This window comes from Dendrobium catenatum, unplaced genomic scaffold (genome assembly GCF_001605985.2).
Source record: "Dendrobium catenatum unplaced genomic scaffold, ASM160598v2 fragScaff_scaffold_743, whole genome shotgun sequence".
Lineage (NCBI taxonomy): Eukaryota > Viridiplantae > Streptophyta > Magnoliopsida > Asparagales > Orchidaceae > Dendrobium > Dendrobium catenatum.
In genome coordinates this window covers 4564226-4584787 of record NW_021319205.1, presented here as the reverse complement: position 1 = coordinate 4584787, position 20562 = coordinate 4564226, and the positions used below count along the sequence as shown (strand labels likewise).

The 20562-nt window shown below is 34.9% G+C and overlaps 3 protein-coding genes across 4 annotated transcripts in view; 1 reads left to right on the top strand and 2 right to left on the bottom strand.

Annotated features, from left to right (window-relative positions):
• Nucleotides 1-159: 159 nt before the first annotated feature.
• Nucleotides 160-3627, bottom strand: LOC110093315 (zinc finger protein VAR3, chloroplastic). The gene is made up of 6 exons (XM_020818160.2): nucleotides 3161-3627; nucleotides 2633-2750; nucleotides 2206-2531; nucleotides 1998-2129; nucleotides 1818-1916; nucleotides 160-796 (listed from the first exon to the last, which is right to left on the bottom strand). Exons 1-6 carry the CDS (start codon nucleotides 3553-3555, stop codon nucleotides 301-303), a joined length of 1566 nt encoding a protein of 521 aa, XP_020673819.1. The 5' UTR covers nucleotides 3556-3627; the 3' UTR covers nucleotides 160-300.
• A 1859-nt stretch (nucleotides 3628-5486) lies between these two features.
• LOC110093276 (nudix hydrolase 17, mitochondrial-like) lies at nucleotides 5487-8777 on the bottom strand. 2 transcript variants are annotated; one of them, XM_020818114.2, is made up of 5 exons: nucleotides 8504-8777; nucleotides 8141-8249; nucleotides 6300-6383; nucleotides 6087-6215; nucleotides 5487-5977 (listed from the first exon to the last, which is right to left on the bottom strand). In XM_020818114.2, the coding sequence occupies exons 1-5, from the start codon at nucleotides 8578-8580 to the stop codon at nucleotides 5939-5941; spliced, it is 438 nt and encodes a 145-aa protein (XP_020673773.1). In that variant the 5' UTR covers nucleotides 8581-8777; the 3' UTR covers nucleotides 5487-5938. The 2 variants fall into 2 exon arrangements, with proteins under 2 accessions (XP_020673773.1, XP_020673772.1); XM_020818113.2 differs by having other exon boundaries at nucleotides 5487-5984; nucleotides 8504-8774.
• The window catches only part of LOC114580022 (translation initiation factor IF-2-like), a 16123-nt gene continuing 4246 nt past the window's right edge, over nucleotides 8686-20562 (top strand). The window contains exons 1-3 of the mRNA XM_028696407.1: nucleotides 8686-8814; nucleotides 9795-9876; nucleotides 10812-11077. Coding sequence (XP_028552240.1) covers nucleotides 8686-8814; nucleotides 9795-9876; nucleotides 10812-11077 — 477 coding nt within the window. The remainder of the gene's footprint in view (nucleotides 8815-9794; nucleotides 9877-10811; nucleotides 11078-20562) is intronic.

Below are 20562 nucleotides of genomic sequence, written 5' to 3'. Positions count from 1 at the left end.
AAACTTTAATTATGCCATAATTACTTAAATAATTATTTCTTCCCCACTGTTTCACTTTTTAAGTTTTTATGGTAAATTATATTTTTCATCTCGAAGTTTTTCATGTCCTAAAAGAATGACAATCAAATACTATGTGCACCATCTTCCTCACAAAGGATGTAATAAATATGCCATTAAACAATATCATTATGATTTCTCTGTTCTTACAAAAGAAAATTTACAGAAGATAGCTCATCTCACTAATCCATACAAGTTTACCATACAAGCTTCTTAATTCATGGCAACATGTCCTGCTCCATCTTACTCCCTAAACCACCCAGCTATATCATCTTCATCACTTGATTCATTTGAGGCCATAATTTTGAGAGTGGAAGAAGATAATGCTTCATGATCATGCTTTCCAGAACTTGGTCGTTCTACTACCCCTTTGTTCCTCATTTCCTCCTTCCATCTCTCTCTCGTTAAGGGATCAGTAGATATAGCACTATTACCTCCAACAATTGGAAATTCATGAAATTCTGTAGTGTTTTTCAGTTCATGAGTGTCAGGTTCTTCATCAATGTCATTATTTTCACAAAATGTATACTTGGGAAAGCTCTGAAAGTCTGAGCTAGATTCTTTTAGGTGGCTGTTCTTATGCAGGAAATGTTGAAATGTTGTTTCAGAAGGTTTATTATGTTGATCTTTACTGTTTGTATGGGAATGGACAGCACCCTCTTCAGTATATGATACCTTGGGTCTTTTCCAGCCACACTTCAGACAATAGTAGTTTTTACGAAAATTGATGTAGTTGCACCTGCAAAACAGAAAAACAATGTATAGGTGGTGTCATTCTTACCAGATGTCTCAACCTGCTAGTAGTTCACACGAAGGATTAGAAGTAGAATTAGAGTACTATGAATCCATTTATAGATTTTTGGTTTGGCACAAAATGTTACGACAAACATTTGAGAATGATTCATGATTTTATTGTTAAACTGAATCTCGAGCAAAGAGGCCTTTACCTCAGTTACCTCACAAACTATACATAAATTTCTAAATCTTAAAACCTATCCTTCCATGATACACAAGGAACCAAATTTTTTATGGCACACCTATACTACTGCTGCATTTGAAGTAGAATCAACTTGCAAGATGATGCAGGGACGGATCCTGCCTTAATTTTCAAGGGAGACAAACTTATAAGTAAAAGTGTAGAGTTTTTTTTTTTTTCATAAATATCCGTACAATCTAAATTTATTCCAAGGGCGTTGCCTCTTGACTCCTATTTATTCATCGTTGTATGTTTCACAGATAAATCAGGGGTCCAAGGGGGCAGCACCCCTTGACGGGGGGTTTGACCGTTCATCGTTCTCTTACAAATTTTGGTTGTAAGGATATTTTTGGATTCTCTTTACTATTTCTCTTTGTATTTGGTTTATCGTTCTCTTATAACAATAACATCTCTACACAATGTGTTTAATTATGTTGGGGCAATTGCCTAAAGACCATAGTATTGTAAAAATTTTAGGGGGGAGGGGGGGCAATTGTCTAAAAACCCTTGTAATAAAGACTAAATGATATATTGAGGGGGACAAATCACCTAAAGAATCATATAATAAGAAATTTTTTTTATTTTTTTAGGGGTGAGGGTGGCAATTGCCCCCTTGCCTCACGGCCTTAAGATAGATCCGCCCTTGACGACGCATATATTATTATGATGTTTGACATATGATGATAAGTAGAACATTTCAGAAAATGTGTGGAAGAAGACAAAAAAAAAGTACTGAAAAAATGGAGCAATATAACTCCTGATCACTAACTTATCAATAACTTACGATGCACATTCCCATTCCCCTGGATTCAGCAGGCGATTAGTTGGCTTTTCATTACACTGCAAGCATTTGGCATTCTTGGCAAAGTTCAAGAAATTGCACCTATGAGATTAACAGATACATGAAAGAGGGTGAATTGATGATTAGTCAAATTTTCTTAAACAACCTTAGTGTTCAACTTACTTTTCACAGATCCAATCTCCTTTCTTAAGAGGAAGATTCTCTCCATCTTCGCGTAGTTTGGCAAGCCTTTCTTTAAATAATCCATCACAGCGCAAGCATTTAATGTTCTTAGCAAAGTTCAAAAATTTGCATCTACAATAAGAAGCAAGTGATGATTATTAACAACAAAAAATGATAGTAGCAATTATATTTGGCATTAAAGGGATACTTGGGGCAAATCCAGTCACCCTGCTTCATTGGGATGCTGCTTTGAGATTTCTCCATCCCATGTAAAGAAGCCATCCGATGTCTCCTGTCTTCTGGAATGGAGCCATAACCCTTGATGCTTAGATCCACTATATCATTCAACAACTTTCTTGTAGATTCGTTTACAGCTTGGCTAAGGCTTGGCCTTTTTTCTACTGATGCAGTCGCAGCATCAATTCCATATGTCAACAAGATGCGCATAACATCCAAGGTTCTTCCATCTTCATCCTCGTTGGGCTTCACATATGCCCTCTCACAGTTCCCCCTTACTTTACATGAGCTGCACACCTATATATGTTGGGAAATATTGGTCATCATTAAAAATATATATAAGAAATTAGTACCACGATTAGTATTGAAGAATTTTTGGCGAATTCTTTTCAACAAACCTCTCCTTCATTAGTACCAACATAAGCCCTTAGTCGTTTTCCTGAATTGACAACTTTTCTGTCTAAACCTGGGCATCCAGATCCAACAATTATCCTAATGTCTTTCCTGGAAAGATATCTGAAATAAATGAAGTCAAATTAGGTAGAATGAGATTGCAGTAGATGGAAGATCCTCCATTGTATAAGAACAATAGAATCAGTATGATTGCATAACCAAATATTTGAATGTCTGGCTGTAAGAAATTCATTTATGTAAGTGAGGGTGACTGAAATGAGGATGTTAAGATAGATGTGTAGCAAAATTACAGAGAACAACTGCAGCCACGAAAAATAACTATGGCAATTGCAAAATCCAATTCACATAATGTAGAACAAGAAGTCAGACCCATGGCGATAAAAGAAAGAATAAAAACCAATCCTTGTTCGATTCTTCCTTCACGGTCTGCAATTTCTGAAAATTAGTTGTTTTCTCAAGCATATCAACAAACAGTTTGTCTACCATTCTCAAGAAGTCTCATCACCGCTCACCTTATCAGCTCGGCATTCTCCCTCGCGAAATTGAGGCAGGCTGTTCGTATCAGGTTTGAGTACTTCGAAGAACAGCAGTGCGAAAAAGAAGAGTGGAGCGTCTCACGATCCAAATAGCCTCTTTTAAGGAGGTGATCCATGAGTTCCAACCACTCCGGCCATGGATGGGAAATCTCCACCGATCTCGCCTTCTCCTCTTCCCCCTCAGGAATCCTTGTTCTTTCCGTAGAGGGAGCAGCGACGCGTTTCAAGGGTTCGAGGTCTTGAACCTCCTGCTGGAGAAAATTGAGTCTGCGACTGTTGGCGGCTGTGGAGCTCGATGAAGAAAGGGAGTGCGAGAGGCGGCGGAGACAGAAAAGAGCTCGGTTTAGAGAGGAGAAGAACGAGTGCGACATTATTACAGAATCAGAAGAAGTTAGCCGCCGCTATGAATGAAAATGCGAGGTTAGTGAAGAAATGAAGGAATTGAATGAAGAAACTATTTGAATAAATATATCTGCTATATTTTATTTAAAGAAATATGATGAAATTTTATATATTGAATATATGAATCATAATTTAGAGAAATTTTTTATGAGGATGCTGAACCTAGTTTATTGCTCTAAGACCAACAAGAATGTGTCACGTCAACAGTATCGAGTCAAGTACCGAGCGGTATCGAGCAATACCAAGTAAGGAATGACGTGACGCAATATGGTTAATCTTTGGACGGCGTTCGGCGTCCGCACAGAATAATTTCTCCAGAATATATTATTCTCTTGAATTTTAGCTCTGGTTTCTCTGTTTGAATGACCTTCATCTTCAACAAATTTCAAGTGCTACATTGTGAACCTTTTCTGTGCTTTTCATCTCATTCCCTTCACTAAACTTGTGTTCACGGTTGGGATTTAAATGAGTCAAGTCGAATTCAAGTCATCTTTTATTTGAGTTTAAGCTTTAATTGAACCATACAACTAGTTGCTCAGCTTAGTTAAAACTAGGGCTGCAAATGAATCAAGCCGAGCCGAGTATGTGAGTGTTCATGTTTATGTTCATTTAATATCAGCTTGTTCAAGTTTGGTTCATGTTTGTTCAAGCTTTATTATTTGTGTTCATGTTTGGTTCATTTAAATTAATGAGTGTTCATGTTCGGTTTATGTTCAGTTCATGTTCGTTCGTTTAGTGCTTGTCGAGCTTGTTCGCGAACATATTAAACGAATTTTTTTTAACTATCAAACAAATACGTTCATGAACATATCTATGAACAAACACTTTTATAATAAAGCAATTGTCTATGTAACAAAGACAATGATTATTTATATTTATTAATTCTATAGTGAAATATTAATTATTTTTATTGAGCTTATTCACGAATTCAAAATCGAACACGAATCGAGCTTCGTATCGAGTTTAATGTCGAGCTTGTTCACGAACTTCAAATGATGTTCGTGAACATAAATGAGCCAAACACATCAGTGTTCAAGTTTGTTTATTTAAGAATCGAATATTTAAAATATTGTTTAAGTTTGTTTGTTTAGTTAATTAAACGATCACAAACGAGTTTTAATTGAATCGAACAACGAGTAGCTCGTCGAACGTTTGGTTCTCTTGCAGCCCTAGTTAAAACCCGATTCCGACCGTTTATTTATTTATTTATTTTTGACATATTAGAGGATTCGACGGAGATCGGGAGGAATTTTTTTCTGTCGACCAGCTGGCCTGCAACCCAATTCCCATTTAATTATTTGAATAAGCTATAATATTTTTATGAATAATTGATTGATAATGAGCAAGCTTAAACAGCTTGGTTTACTATTTATTTATATAAAATTATTTAATGCTCATGAATAATATCATTATAAGCTCAAAAATATATATAACCATGAATAATAACTTCTAAGGTTCAAGAAAAAAACTCATTAATAAGCTCGATTAATGCTAGATAATACGCTCATTTATGAATTGATTATAAGTTTATTTAATATATGATGGTGTGGAAGCCTTATTCTTTTCTATATTAAATTATTTTTGCTTATAAATACAAAGTCACTTTTATGCTCATTAAATATATTTTTATTTCATAGTTCATTCAATTAAAATCTCAGCTTAAAGCTCAATATGTTACTCATTAAATAAGTTCCATAAGCCATGCTCATAATGAGTTGCTGGAGGCTTTTAGAATGTAAGTGTAAAACTAATCATAATATGAGTGTGCTTCTACTTCGGGCAGATTTTTTATTGTTTTATTTTTTTATAATGAAATTATAATTTCATTTAATTATAAACTGAAACCAATCAAACAGAATTAGAATAAGAAAATTTTTCATAACAAAAAATGGAACATTTATTCTTTCAATTGAGCCGAACCTATTGAAATTTGTAGGTTTGGGTCAATATTTATTTTATGTCCATTAGCTGAAATCCCGATTACTGTACACCCCTAAAAAAACAAATTTTTAGAAATGCCAATTTAGTTTTTTCTCTCTCTAGCAAATTATCTGCAGCGTGACATTTAGAACCTATCTATGTACATATAGAAAAGTTCCAGTTCAGCAATAGCCTCCACAGAGCGGCGACAACGGACGTAGCTCTGTGTCCGGAGACGAATCAGAGCACACCACGTCACCTAGTATACAGCAGGTATACAACAGCAGTACACAACGAAGAGGTGATGTGATGTGCTCTGTCCGGTTTCCGCACATAATAATTAATCCTCGACAAAAGGGTTTCGTGCTACAGAAGCAGACTTGAGGTGAAGTGAGCAGGAGAGCCTCCTTACTAATCTGTCCAAAGCCTCTCTCATCCATTGATGTTTGCATCCTTCCATTGCTTCTGCCACTGAAACCTAATTTTGCATCCACAACATCAGAAATCAGAAGATATGGACTCAATTCAAAGAATGGTAAGTTAATTAGGTTGATAACGCAATATCAGAATTTGAACTGACCCATCTGCGTTGCCGAACACCCATTTCAGGCCAGTGAAGCAACTCTTCAGTTACATTCAAAGGGAACATGACGCTCTCTTTAACTACAGAATGTGCACCGCTTTTGTGCCTCCACTTGCCTAGCCTTAGCTGTGATCGTATAGAACAGTTTTGCTATAACTAATATTCACATATGATGAAAGAAACCTTGATAATTTTTGCTTGTATCCATACCTCTAGATTTCCCTGCACACCAGCTTCCTCCAAAGCCTCTCGATATGCTGCTTGTTTTAAAGTCTCGTCACTTTCCCAACCACCCTGCTTAGGAGAAATGAATGATCAGTTTTCTCCAATGTCTTCTTATTTTGCTGCTGTAGAAGTTAGCTATATCATACCACTCTGTACCATCCTATTTATATATTTAATATTCAAAACTTTAATATTATATACATTCCATCATACATTATTTTAATATCAAGCATGTCATCCATATTTCATTTCTGCCACTCATATATTTCATTTTTACCAATCATATTTGATATGAAAGTGAACTATGGGTGATATGTATGTAATATTAAAATTTTAGGTATTAGATATGTAAATAGAATGGTATAGAGTGGTATGTATGTAAATCCCCTAAAAAAATGTACCATAAGTCTGGCAAGTCTATACTTTTTTTTTTCACTAAAGAGGATACACTCATACACCATGCCAATATTATTAAAAAAAAAAGTAACAAAATTAGCAAAACAATAAAAACTAAGAATGGACAACAAAACACAAATTAAAAAATGCACATATTTGCATACAAAATCCTAGATGGGTAGAAAATCATGTGGAGAGGAGACAGAATTCATTTTATCGATGAAAAACAACCATAATGAAGAGTGATGGCTCATGTAATTATGCCCTAAAAAACACTAATAACATGTGTGCGTGCACACGCGCGTATATATGTGTGTGCTCGCGCGCTTGCGAAAAAATAATAAGTGCCCATTCCATGAGGGCTGCCACTACCATACTCCCAGCTTGATTAATGCTGAGCTCTAGGATTGAACCTATTAGCCAATTCCTCCACTACCACCATAGAACCCTAAAAAAAAATTTCATTATTTATGTTGCAACACATATGTCACTGCAAACTTTTTAGCCCAAGCCCAATATAATTTAGGTCACAATTTCTAGTTAATACAAAATTAATTATGACCAAGTGAGTAAGGCTTCATTTAGGACGGCTTTTTTGTTGCTTCTTAAAGCAGTTTTTTAAAACTACCCAATAGAAGAACCCAAAAAAGCCTTCCCAAACGAAGCCTAAGTTAGTCGCTAAGTTAAAGCTACCCAATAGAAGAACTATCCCTAAAACAAACAAGCAAGCAAATGATGATGGCACAACAAATCTGGCAAAAATGCCCTAAGCATATTGCTTTCCATACACCTACTCAACATTGATATAATTTAGGTTCTTAAGACTGCAAATGATTTATTTGAGTGAAACATTAAGAACTGAACTTCCATGATTTTTCAATGATGCTAAGACTTCTTCAATGATGAATAATGCTGCCGAGTCAATAGAAACTAGAAGGAAACAGAGGCCAACAAGATATAGATAAAGAATCAGAATGGCAACCTTGAGGTACTTTAAATGCTCGAATGGTTTTTCTTTTTATTCCTGATGATCCATAGGCATATATAAGTATCATTAGAAGTTTCTAGACTGATCATAAAACATTTTTTTCTCCTATATATGCATTTGTCTCTCTGTATTATCCTTTGTAACTCATCTGAATTTATTCACTCATTGACTTTCATATGACATCTAAAATTTCACATTCTATTATGTTTATCATTTATTAAGTTTGCTTGCCACCATAAATAGGGCATGCTGACGGAAATAATTACCGGAATAGGAACAAAGGGAAAGTAATAAGCAACATGAAAATTTTAATCCTTTACAGAGCATATATATATCTAAAGTGGATTCGCCTAACAAAAGGTTTAGCTTGCATTTCCACTCAAAAGCAATCAATCAATTTGCTTTCACTACTCAAAACAACATATACAGCAATGATTTATACCTTAGGAAACATCATTCCATATCCTTTCTGAGAACTGATGACAAGAACCTTCATAGCATGAATCAGATCATCATCTGGACAGTTTATGCTGAATTTATACGGAATGCATCTGCATGCCAAATAAAAGATCATTTCACTAATAAAAAGAGCAAAGAAGTCAAATCAGACCAATGCAATCACATAAAAAAGATTTTCACACCAAAACAGAAAAAGAGCAAGAGCAATCCACAGATCCAGAAAGCATATCTCAATGCAAACATCTCACGATCAAATAAATGAAAATTTCAGAGCAATTATTAAACCGTGAACAAATTAGATGGCTCGAGTCTCGAGATGAAGAAGAGGGACATTCAAGGAACCTACCCGACAACTAATCGGCCGCCAGTGCTTCTGCTGTAACGCTGAAACTCCCTTCCTTGCCGAGCAACCAAACAAACCATTCTCTTCAAATCTTCACGCTCGATCTTCACCTCCCTCTATTACTGCACCAGCACTCTCCGTGTCTGCCCTAACCCTCTGATTTATACGCCTTTCATAGAAGAACAATGAACTTCCAGAAATGCAGCTCTCACGCGCGCAGCGGTATTCGGCTTCAGGACGGATTGGAAAATCGGGCATTATATAGAGAAGAGAAGGAATCCGATATTCGAGAATCCGAGGGGATAAGGTTGAATGTATTAGTGGAAACGAGTATATCCTTTTTCTAAAATTACGTATCAGATTTTTTTTTCCTTTTTGGGACATTTAGCCCAGTTAAGATAAACTCCTATCTACTTTATAGGCATAAAATTTAAATTCAAAATAATTTAACTAATAATTAATATTCTCAATCAATGTATCAAAATGAGCTAAGGATCATAAAAATTGTAGAAAAATTATTGAATTAATTTCTATGATAAATTATATTCATTTTAAATTATGTATAAAATACAATTAAAATATATTATTTTAAAAATAAATTTTAATTAGTTTTGATATACTTTCTATAAGTTAATGTGTCATATTTTAAAACTATGGGAGTGAGTTATGGAGCATAGGTTGCGGCGTGATATAAATGTTTCTCAAAATCAATTTGGATTCATGCCGGGTAGGTCGACTATGAAAGTCATACATTTATTAAGAGGTTTGATGGAGAAATATAGAGAAAATAAGAATGACCTACATATGATATTATTGATTTAGAAAAAGCATATGATAAATTCTAAGAAGAATGCTATGGAGAGTCTTGAAAAGAAGAGTCACATAATGCTTATATTCAAATCATTAAAGATATTATGCAGTAGCTATATTGTGTTCAAACACAAGTGGATTTGACACAATATTTCCCTATTCCGGTTGGTTACATCAAGGATCGCCTTAAGCCCATATCTTTTTGCTTTAGTCATGGGATGTCTCACTAGACATTTGAAGAAGGATGATCTTGGGTGTATGCTTAATTAGCTATTGAATATTTTCTTGTTGATTTAAACTAGAGAGGGAGTTGAGGTAAACTTGAATTATGGAGGTCAACCTTAGAGTCTGAAGGTCTCGCTTGAGTATCTAAAAACGATATTTGAGTGTAATTTTATAGTAATAACACTAGTGAGGGTATTTGACTTTGCGCATCAATCATTAATAAGAGTTACACGTTTTAGATATCTTGATTATTGTTCAGAGTGATAGTGGAAATAGACGGGATATTATCAGCACGAAATTCAAATTGGATAGGCTTGACAGTGAAGGAATGCATCGGGCTTGTATGTGATAGAAATGTACCCTCAAACTTAAGGGAAATCTATAAGAGGTAGTGACCTGACAATGCTTGATTGGTTGACGAATGTTGACCTTTAAAGAGAAGCAAATACTAAGTTAAGTGGCAGAGATGAGGATGCTCAGGTGGATGAGTGGCTTTTACCCTTAGAGATAGGATACGAAATGAGAATATACGTGAAAGGTTGGAGTACTCCAGTAGAGATAAGATTAGAGAAAGTCGCCTTAGATGGTTTGGTTACAATAAAAGCGGGGCCTTATGATGACCGATTAGAGAGTTTAGAGGTATTATGATTGACTTATGTTAAGAAAGGTTACGGAGAGCTAAAAAGACTTGGTTAGAAAATATTAGGAATGACTTTTCTTTATTAGATTTAAACGAGAATTTTGACTTTTAATAGGACACAATGGAGAAAAAGGATTCATGTAGCCGACCCCACGTAGTGGGATAAAGGCTTGATGTTGTTGTTGTTTGATATACTTTCTATGATAATGCTATCATATATATATATAATTTAAAATTATATAAAAATTTATGACCTCATGATAAAATATATGAAAATTTTAAATAATATTATATAAATTTTAATTTAATTTTAATAAAAATAAGATTTAAATTAATTTTTATATAATTTGAACGGATTAGTTAAGTGACCAATCTAGTTGAACTAATTTCTAGTTGGACTGATCGATTTGGTTGATTTTTAAAATGCTCCTAATCGTAATCGTTCCTCTGTTTGGAAAATTATTACGTGCGGCATTCGGATTTGTTCGGAGGCGAATTCGGATGCGGCATAACACCCGGGGCCCGATACATCTAGGCGACGTGACACATCTAAATTTGCTTCTAGACGGTCCGAACACCGCACGGAATAATCTCTCCCTTTGTCCTTATGATCTCTTTGTTCTTATGATCTCACAGGGCACCATCTTGACCCCATTTGCCGCTGTGGCTTCCACTATTCCCAGGCCTCCGGCAACTTTAACTCGCAACGTCGCAATCTCGCCACCACGAAGCTTCCCCTGATCCAAAATCTCCGATCCCCATCCCAAACCCCTTTCAGCTTTGCCTCGCCAGGTCCGGCGTTGACGGGCTCTACCCGATCCGCCCAAGCAACTCAATCTCCATCCCTTCCTTATCCAGATCCATGGCTCTCTCTTCTGCTTCGTCTCTCCCAAGCCTTAACCGTAAGATTAAAAAGTAGTAATCGTAACAGTAGCTCTTCAAATCTTTCATAGCTTTCAAAGTAATAGTAACAGTCGCTCTTCAAATCTTTCATAGTTATCTTATTCTAGACATCTTTCTATGAGTTTTTCTAGCGTCATATCTTATTCTAATTTAAGGTCTATTGGAGATTACAATGGTTTTTTTATGAAGGCAATTGTGAAGCTATTGTGTAGAAAGTAATTTTTTGAAAGTTGTTATAAAAAATAATTTTAAGTTTTTTTTTAGATAATTTTTTAATGTTTTGTAAAGTAGTTTTTTAGTACAAAATTTATAAAATTAGAAATTTTTGTATTATAAAACTACTTTAGAAACAGCAAGAAAGTTATCATAAACAAAACCTTAGCTCAAAAATTTTTCGTAGGCGAAAAAAAAAAGTTGTCAAATAGAAATTATAGTTACAGTCTAAAAACAAAGCAGTTAGTAAGTTATTACAAACAAATCCTCAATAAATAGGTAATTTGATTAACCAAAAAAGTTAGCAAATATAATATTTTTCATTGCAATTTTCTACCTAATTCTAATAAAAATATATAAAAATATCAAAACCATTAATGTAACATATATGTCTTCTTCTTATACAAAATTAAAACTCAAATATTTATTAATAAAAAATCATCAATTATTAACCAAATATTAGAGAGTGAAAAGTAATTTCACTTAAAATTCTTTATCATTTTCATTTTCATTCCCACTTTTCTAATTCCTTCAAATCTATTATAGCTGGCCTACTTTAAGTCATGTCATTTGGATGGGAATGAAACACCAATTCAAAACGTTCAAAATGTGAAGCACAACTACATGCTTGATCAATTTGTATTTATCAAATTTTATATAATCATAATCTAGAATAGACGCAAATATTGCGCCGCCCGTAAAAAGTCTAAAAAGAAATATTTTAATAAGCATAAATAAGTAGCTCGTGTTCATTACCAAAAGCATTCTAAGATTTAAAAAAAAAAAAAGTTAAGACTCCCATATAATCGTATATTTCATGAATTTATAATTGAATCTTAAACAAGCGTATTATTAAGCCTTAATTTAACTTTCGACTTAATAAGATTGTTCACAAGCTTGTTCATGTTAATAGATGAATAAAATGTCAAGCTGTTCGAATTTGTTCATTTATCAATAAAGTATTTGGCATAGAAGATTAGAGAGAGCCGTCTTAGATAGTTTGGTCACATAAAATGTCGATCTTTTTATGACCTGTATTAAGAAAGGCAGAGGTAGGTCTAAAAATACTTGATTAAAATGTATTAGAAGTGATCGTTTTCATCAGATTTAAATGAAAATTTTACTCTTAATAAGACACAGTAGAGAAAAATGATTCTTATTGACGACCCAATATAGTGGGATAAAGACTTGATGTTATTATTGTTGTATTAATCAAGTATTTATAAAAATGTTCACATTTGTTCAAGTGAACGAGTAAATGATACAATCAAATTATAATCAAATTGAATGCGAGTAACATGTCGAGCGTATCGATTCATTTACAGCCCTAACCTATGCTAAATAGCATATCTTCAACTTGATCATGCACGTGATTACTAACTCCCATAGTCAATTGTAATCAATGTATTTGAAAATAAGAAACCTGAGAGGAATGTGCATGGAAGTCTTGGTAGAAGAAGAGTTGGTGATAGAGGTCCATTCTTCTCAGCGCGCAAATGATATCACTTAGAAAATAATTTTTTTTATTTTATTTCATACTTAGGTCAATTAAGAGTCGATAACTAAAACTCTTAACTAACATATCAAAATGAGTTATGTCAAAGAAAAAAGTGTTGAATATCAACTTAGTTTCCTCAGGCCAGTGGGCTTCGACCATTTTTCTTTGCAAGTCGCAATTATTTCCACTTTGTCTGCTAATTTAGCCAAAAAAAAAAAAAGTAATTGAGTCCTCATATGTGCACGTATCAAACAAAACCTATCATCATATTTTCAAAAAAGCTACTTGATATATCATCAAAAAATTATCTTGACCGGGCACGAATCTCAAGGAAAATTGAGTTGAAAACTTTTGAAATTAAATTTGGGACCATCCAAACTTTGATTTTAGCAAACTTATAGTCGAAATGAACATCTCGAAAAGATAAATCCAACAACACCAAATTCGACTCAACCCAAGCCCGAATAGATCCAAATCAAGACTTCAAGCATTTTTTTGAGGATTCAAAGCATAATTTGGATTACCAAACGTAACATACTTATAGTCAAATTGAGCGGCTCAATGAGACAAATCCAACGAGCCAAGATTGTTGAATTCTAATATCATTAAGACATTCAAATGATCAATAAATCGTCCACGATCAAAGGGAACAATATCGACCGTCCATTCAAATCACTGCAATCTTGACTTTGATCCTCCTCATATTTACAAGTCATGCCACTCTGAAAAAACTATAAATAATCATCATTCTTCTCATGAGAGGAGGAGGAGGGGAGGAAGGAAATCAGGAAGAGAAGGGAAAATTTTGAGAGCTTACTTGCCACCGACCACTGCCAGACTTTCGCCTATGACCTACCGACCAACGCCGGAGTTTCTTCCCGACCATAGCCTGTCGAGTACAATTCTTCCGACCTCCTTTGCCATCTAAAGATCAATCTGACCTCCGTCGCTAGATAATTGTCCTTCTGACCTCCGTCGTCTGCCGACTATAGTCTTTCTAACTATTGTCGCCAGCTGACTACAGTCCTTCCGACCTCCATTACTAGAAACAAATCTTTCTAATCATTGTTTCCCATCGAATATGATTCTTCTGACCATTGTTGCTAGCGAATGGTCCTTCTAACCTTCGTCGCCAGACAACGGTCCTTCTGATTTGAGTCGCCTGCCGACTATGGTCTTTGTGACCATTGTCACCCGCCGACTTCGATCCTTCTGATTTATGTCGCTAGATAATGATCTTCCTAATCGTTATCCCTGACCGACTAAAGTTCTTCCGACCAGCGTCGTCCGTCGACTACGATCCTTCCGACCACCACCGTCCAACTAAGGTCCTCTTGACCTCCGTCTCCTATCAATTACAGTCCTTCCAACCACCATTGCAAACTACTGTCATTCTGACCTCCATCTCCTACTGATTATAGTCCTTTCGACCAGCGTTGCCCGTCACCTACGATCCTTCCGATCACTATTGCCCACCAACTATGACTTTTCAAACCACCATCACTAACTACAATCCTTCCAACCTCCGTTTCCCAACGAGTACAGTCCGCCTAATCACCATCACCAACTAAGATCCTTTCTAACCTCAGTCACCTATCGACTATGATCCTTCTGACCACTGTCGCCCAACTATGGTCCTTCCGACCACCATCACCTGACTACGGTATTTTCGACCTCCGTCGCCTGACTACGGTCCTTCCGACCGCCATCATCCGACTATGGCCCTTCCATCCAACATTGCTCGCTAACTTTGGTCTTGCTGCTCAAACAAACATATCAACACTAATTATTCCAACTCTTATCATATAATGCACTCTATATGATGTATATTTGCTACATTGAGCTAAAACTTTTCTCCTAAGGAAGGATCTCATTTGTAATCAATTACAAACACCAGTGAATTCCTTCAAACTGAGTTAGGCCCCATGATTTTATCCTTTTCAGGGGAAATTTTCACATAAAAATTATGGTGTTTATTATTAACACTATAATCATACTTTCTTATATATTTGTGTGTTGGATCTTCCTACAAAGCTAAGACGCAAATCTACATCGCCCTCTACCATCGTGAATATTCTAGGATGCACCACTACTTTAAGATGAAATTAATAAGAGAAAGTGAGATTGTTGCTACTTCAATTACAGAAGAGAGAGTGCAGTGACATGTTGCTACTTTCTTATCTTAACATTAATGAATTTGGTAACTTCTTTAAGAAAAAAAAAAGTTCGTATATTATGAAGTTCATATATTATGAAATATATATTTTAGAACATATGATAATTTTAAATTTTTGTTTGACATCCTATTTTGATCGTGATATTGTGGGCTCTCAAACTAGGTTGTAACATTCTCACTTTCTATGTATTTCACAAGTTAAAAATAATACGGTTCCACTCATTGGGGAATATGTTGAAACAATATAGTATATATAACTGATGGAGAAAGGATTTCATGGTGGAAGTTACAAGAACCTTGAGGTATTGGAGTTATTTTAAAGAGATCTTTTGTGACATGTTTGTCTATTCTCTTTTAAAGATAAAAAATTGGAGACCTAGAATCCCACATGTAAATATTAGTTTTGAGACTAGAAGCTAGTTAGAGTTGTTGTTGATGGTGTGCTTGACAATATTGATGATGAAATGCATCTATGTTATTGGTGTGAAAAGTGATAAAGTTTGTGGGTGTCAGTTTTGGTGTTGGTTTTGATGTCTATAGTGTGCATCAATCTTATAATCACCTTTTATGGACAACGACATGCATCAGACTTATAGGCGATGGCTTATCAATATTGTTGACGAATGTAGGCAACGAAGTTATATGGCATCAGTGTAATCAAGTAATGATAGTTAAATGATAGTGATTGAGAAGTTTTAAAATGTCAAGCTGTTCGAATTTGTTCATTTATCAATAAAGTATTTGGCATAGAAGATTAGAGAGAGCCGTCTTAGATAGTTTGGTCACATAAAATGTCGATCTTTTTATGACCTGTATTAAGAAAGGCAGAGGTAGGTCTAAAAATACTTGATTAAAATGTATTAGAAGTGATCGTTTTCATCAGATTTAAATGAAAATTTTACTCTTAATAAGACGCAGTAGAGAAAAATGATTCTTATTGACGACCCAATGTAGTGGGATAAAGACCTGATGTTATTATTGATGTATCAATCAATTAAAGTGTTTATAAAAGTGTTCACATTTATTCAAGTGAATGAGTAAAATGTCGATTCATTTACAACCCTAAACTAAGCTAAATTGCATCTCTTCAACTTGATCACGCACGTGAGTACTAACTCCCATAGTCAATTGTAATTAGAGTATTTGAAAATAAGAAACCTGAGCGGCACGTGCATGGAAGTCTTGGTAAAAGAAGAGTTGGTAATAGAGGTCCAATTCTTCTCAGGAAATGATTTCACTTAGAAAGATTTTTTTTTGGACATTTAAGTCAATTAAGATAAATTCATACACACATCATATATGTAAAACTCAAATCTAAAATCTCTTAATTGATAGTCAAAACTCTCAACTAATAGATCAAGATCTGCATCTTAGAAAAAAAAAGTTGAATATCAACGTAGTTTCCTCGGACCATTGGGGTCTTAACATTTTTCTTTGCAGTCGCAATTATTTCCACTTCGTCTGCTAATTTAGCAACAAAGGAAAAAAAAATGTAAGAGAGTCATTTGTGCATGTATCAAACAAACCTTATTATCATTTTTTCCAAATAAGCTACTTGATATATCACTATCCCCCGTCTCCTACCAATTATGATCTTTCTGACCACTATCCCCCGCTGACTACGGTCCTTCCAACCTCCATCACCGGGTAACGATCTTTCTAATTATTATTGCCCGTTGTCTATGATTCTTCATGCCTCCGTTACCAGTTAATGGTCCTTCCGACCTCCATAGCCAGATAACGGTCCTTCTGACCTTAACCGTTGGCCGACTATGATCTTTCTGACCACTGTTGCCCGCTGAAGGAGGTTGCTACAATCCTTCCGACCTCCGTCGCTAGACAACTATCTTTTTTATCGTTATCGCACACCGACTACAATCCTTCCGACCATCATCGCTCATCGACTACGGTCCTCTTAACCTCCATTGCCCACCGATGACAGTCCTTCCAACCACCATTGCCAACTACGGTCATTTTGAACTCCATCTCCCACTGACTAAGGTCCTTCTGACCACCGTCGCCCGATGACTACGATCTTTCTAACCACAAACTACGGTCCTCTCGACCTGCTTTGCCAGCCGATTACAATCCTTCCAACCATTATCACCAACTACGGTCCTTTCTAACCTCTGTCGCCCATCGACTACAGTTCTTCCGACCACTGTCGCCCAACAATGAACCTTCAGACCATCGTTGTTTGACCACCACCATCGCCTAACTACGGTCCTTTTGACCGTCGTTGCCCGACTATAATCCATCCAATCACTGTCATTCGACTACAATCCTTTCGTCATACATCGATCTCTAACTATGGTCTTGCTGCCAAAACGAACATATCAACACTGATTCTTCCAACTCCCATCATATAATACACTCTATATCATGTATATTTGCTACATTGAACCAAGACCTTCCTCCTAAGAAAGGGCCTCATTTGTAATCAATTGCAAACACCTGTGAATTCATTCAAACTGAGCCAGGCCCTGTGATTTTTCTCCTTTTCAGAGGTTTCCACGTAAAAAAAATATGGTATCTATTATAAACAGTATAATCATACTCTATTATCTATTTGTGTGCTGGATCTTTATACAAAGCTAAGATGTTAAATTATATCACTATGTACTGCAGCAAATATTCCAAGATGCAACACTACTTCTAGATGAATTTAATAAGAAAAAATGAGATTGTTGCGACTTCAATTACATAAGAGGGAGTGCAGTGACATTGTTGCTATTTTTTTATTTGAAGATTAATGAATTTGGTAACTTCTTTAAAAAACATATATATGTTCATATATTATGAAATATTTTTTAGAATATATGCTAATTTTAATTGTTATGTTTGACATCCTTTTTTGATGGTGATATTTTGGGCTCCTAAGCTGGGTTGTGACATTCTCACTTTTTGTGTATTTCTTAAGTTAAAAATAATATAGTTCCACTAATTGGGGAATACGTTGAAACAATATAGTATATATAACTAATGGAGAATGGATTTCACGATGGAAGTTACAAGAACCTTGAGGTATTTGAGTAATTTTCAAGAGATCATTTGTGACATGTTTGCCTATTCTCTTTTAAAGATAAAAAATTAGAGAACTAGAATCCCACGTGTAAATATTAGTTTTGACACTATGAGCTAGCTAGTTAGAGTTGTTGATGATGGTGTGCTCGACAATATTGATGATGACATGCATTTATATTATTGGTTTGAAAAGCCATAAAGTTGGTGGGTGTTAGTTTTGGTGTTGGCTTTGATGTTTATAGTGTGCATCAATCTTATAGTTATTTGTGTGCTTGGAAGGCATGCATCACCTTTTATAGACAACGACATGCATCAGACCTATAGGCGATGGCTTGTCAACATTGTTGTCGACTGTAGACAACGAACTCAGATGACATCGGTGTAATCAAGTAATGATAGTCAAATGATAGTGATTGAGAGGTTGTAGTCGGATGATGGTGGGTTTTGAGCCCATATCCAAACCACAATAACAGGCAATGGCGATCAGGAAATTGTAGTTTGGTCGATCATGAAATTGTAGTTTGGTGATGATCATTAGGAGACCATAGTTAAGGCCCAATAATTAGGTTGCGTGAGTCAGGAGATCATAGTCAGGCAATATTTGTCAAGATCCCATAGCCCAATGATAATGATTTGACAATAATAATCTAGCCATGATACTTATTGGTAGTGTGTTAACATCAATCGTTTGGAGACAATCATTCTGAAACCGTTGCTATGATGCAATAATTATGTTGCAATAGTCATAAGATCAAAGTCAAACAATGGTTGTTAAGATCCTATAGCTAAATGATGATAGTTAGACAATAATAATCAATCAATGATACTTATTGATAGTGTGACACCATCAATTATGGGGTGAAGCCCTTTCCAACTCCATGTCCATGTTTATCTCCAAACTCTAGTCCCTTTTCATATGGAGAATATGATCTACGTATATTTTTCTAGAATAATATTTTGATAAATGTTTTCAAAATTTTAAAATAATCCATCGAGCGACCAATGTTAATTCTTTTAATTATAGAGTACATTTTCAATATTTAAATGTTTTAATTACCTTTGAATTGAGTGATCTTATGCTCGTTAGATCCTCTCATCAAAACACTTTATTTGATTATTAGCATGCAAAATTCAGAGATTATTTGATCATTCAATTAATGTCACAAATTTTTTTATTATAATTTAAGTACTTGATTTGATTTAATTTGGATTCTTATAAGCACTTCTGGTGCATTAGAATGTCCTTGTTAAGATATTCAGTTCAAATATCCAAAATTGAAGTTTAGATTATCTTAAATTTAATTCTAACAGTTTCAAATTCAAAGATTCATTGAGATTTATGTTTAATTAGATAAATTTTCTTGTATATATCAATACCATATCATGCCCTCAACTAGTAAAAAAATGATAAGATGATCACACCCTTAGCTGATCTAATTAACATGTTCCTGCCACATCAAGGTTAGTTGGTTAAGCACTGGGGTTGTTTATGATGGTAAGACTTCAATCACAAGCAAAGAAATCTACAATTAATCAATGGAAGGTACCACTTAAAAGCCCTTTGACACGTCAATCTGTTTGGAAAACGAGTTAGGTTCGGATTTTATATTTTGACCCAATTGTACTTTCGGGTCAGGTTCAGGTCAACCCAAAAATGCACTTGTCCCATCGTTCCAACTTTTGTTGTGCTCGCTCTATCGTATGTACTTGCACGCTTGTCCAGTTGTGACGTCATTTGTGCTCACACACATGCCCATGCATCGAGCTCGCCTCGTCACCTTTCTGTGAATTGCGCCCACCGGCTCATGCGTCGTGCCTATTCACACTTGGGTTAGCTGGTCGGGTCATGCCGATCAAGTTGGCGTCTGGTCGTGTTCGGATCCAGATTTCTAACCCGTTTATCAAATCGGGTTGAGTTCGAGTCAGGCGAGTTAAAGCCAGGTTAATTTTGATTTGAAACTGAACCTGATCCGAGAAAAAACTATTTTGGCACCCCTAATATGAAGCCAAATTTGGAGTATATGTTGTATTTTAACTATTGGGCACAACCTTGGCAAACTAATCGATGAATCTATTAAGAAAGATAACTTCTGAAGATTGTATTGGGTGTGCTAATAAATGAATTATATGAAAGTGATGGAGGTAGATGATATATAACTTGTCTAAATGTACTATATCTATTATAAATGTATTGAAATAAGAGTACAATTTTTTTTAAAAATAATTTTAAATTTTAATTTTTTGATAATTTTTTATAGAACTTTCCTTAAATTCATTCAATATCACTATTATCATCAAATATATATATATATATATATATATACAATCAAAATGCAAGGCTATAAATAAAAGCTATAAAACAAAGTTATAAAAATTATTTATGATTGTACAAAATCAAAAGAAGAAAAACTTAAAGACTCGTACCAGATTCTTGAAATTATTATTTAACAAGCTCTTTTCCTTTCCCATACCTTAAAAGTAGAATGCAAAACTACAGTGAGCTAAAACAACTTAATAGGCAACAAATACTGATCTAAATTTATAAAAATTTCTTTTATTATTTTTTTTTTCAA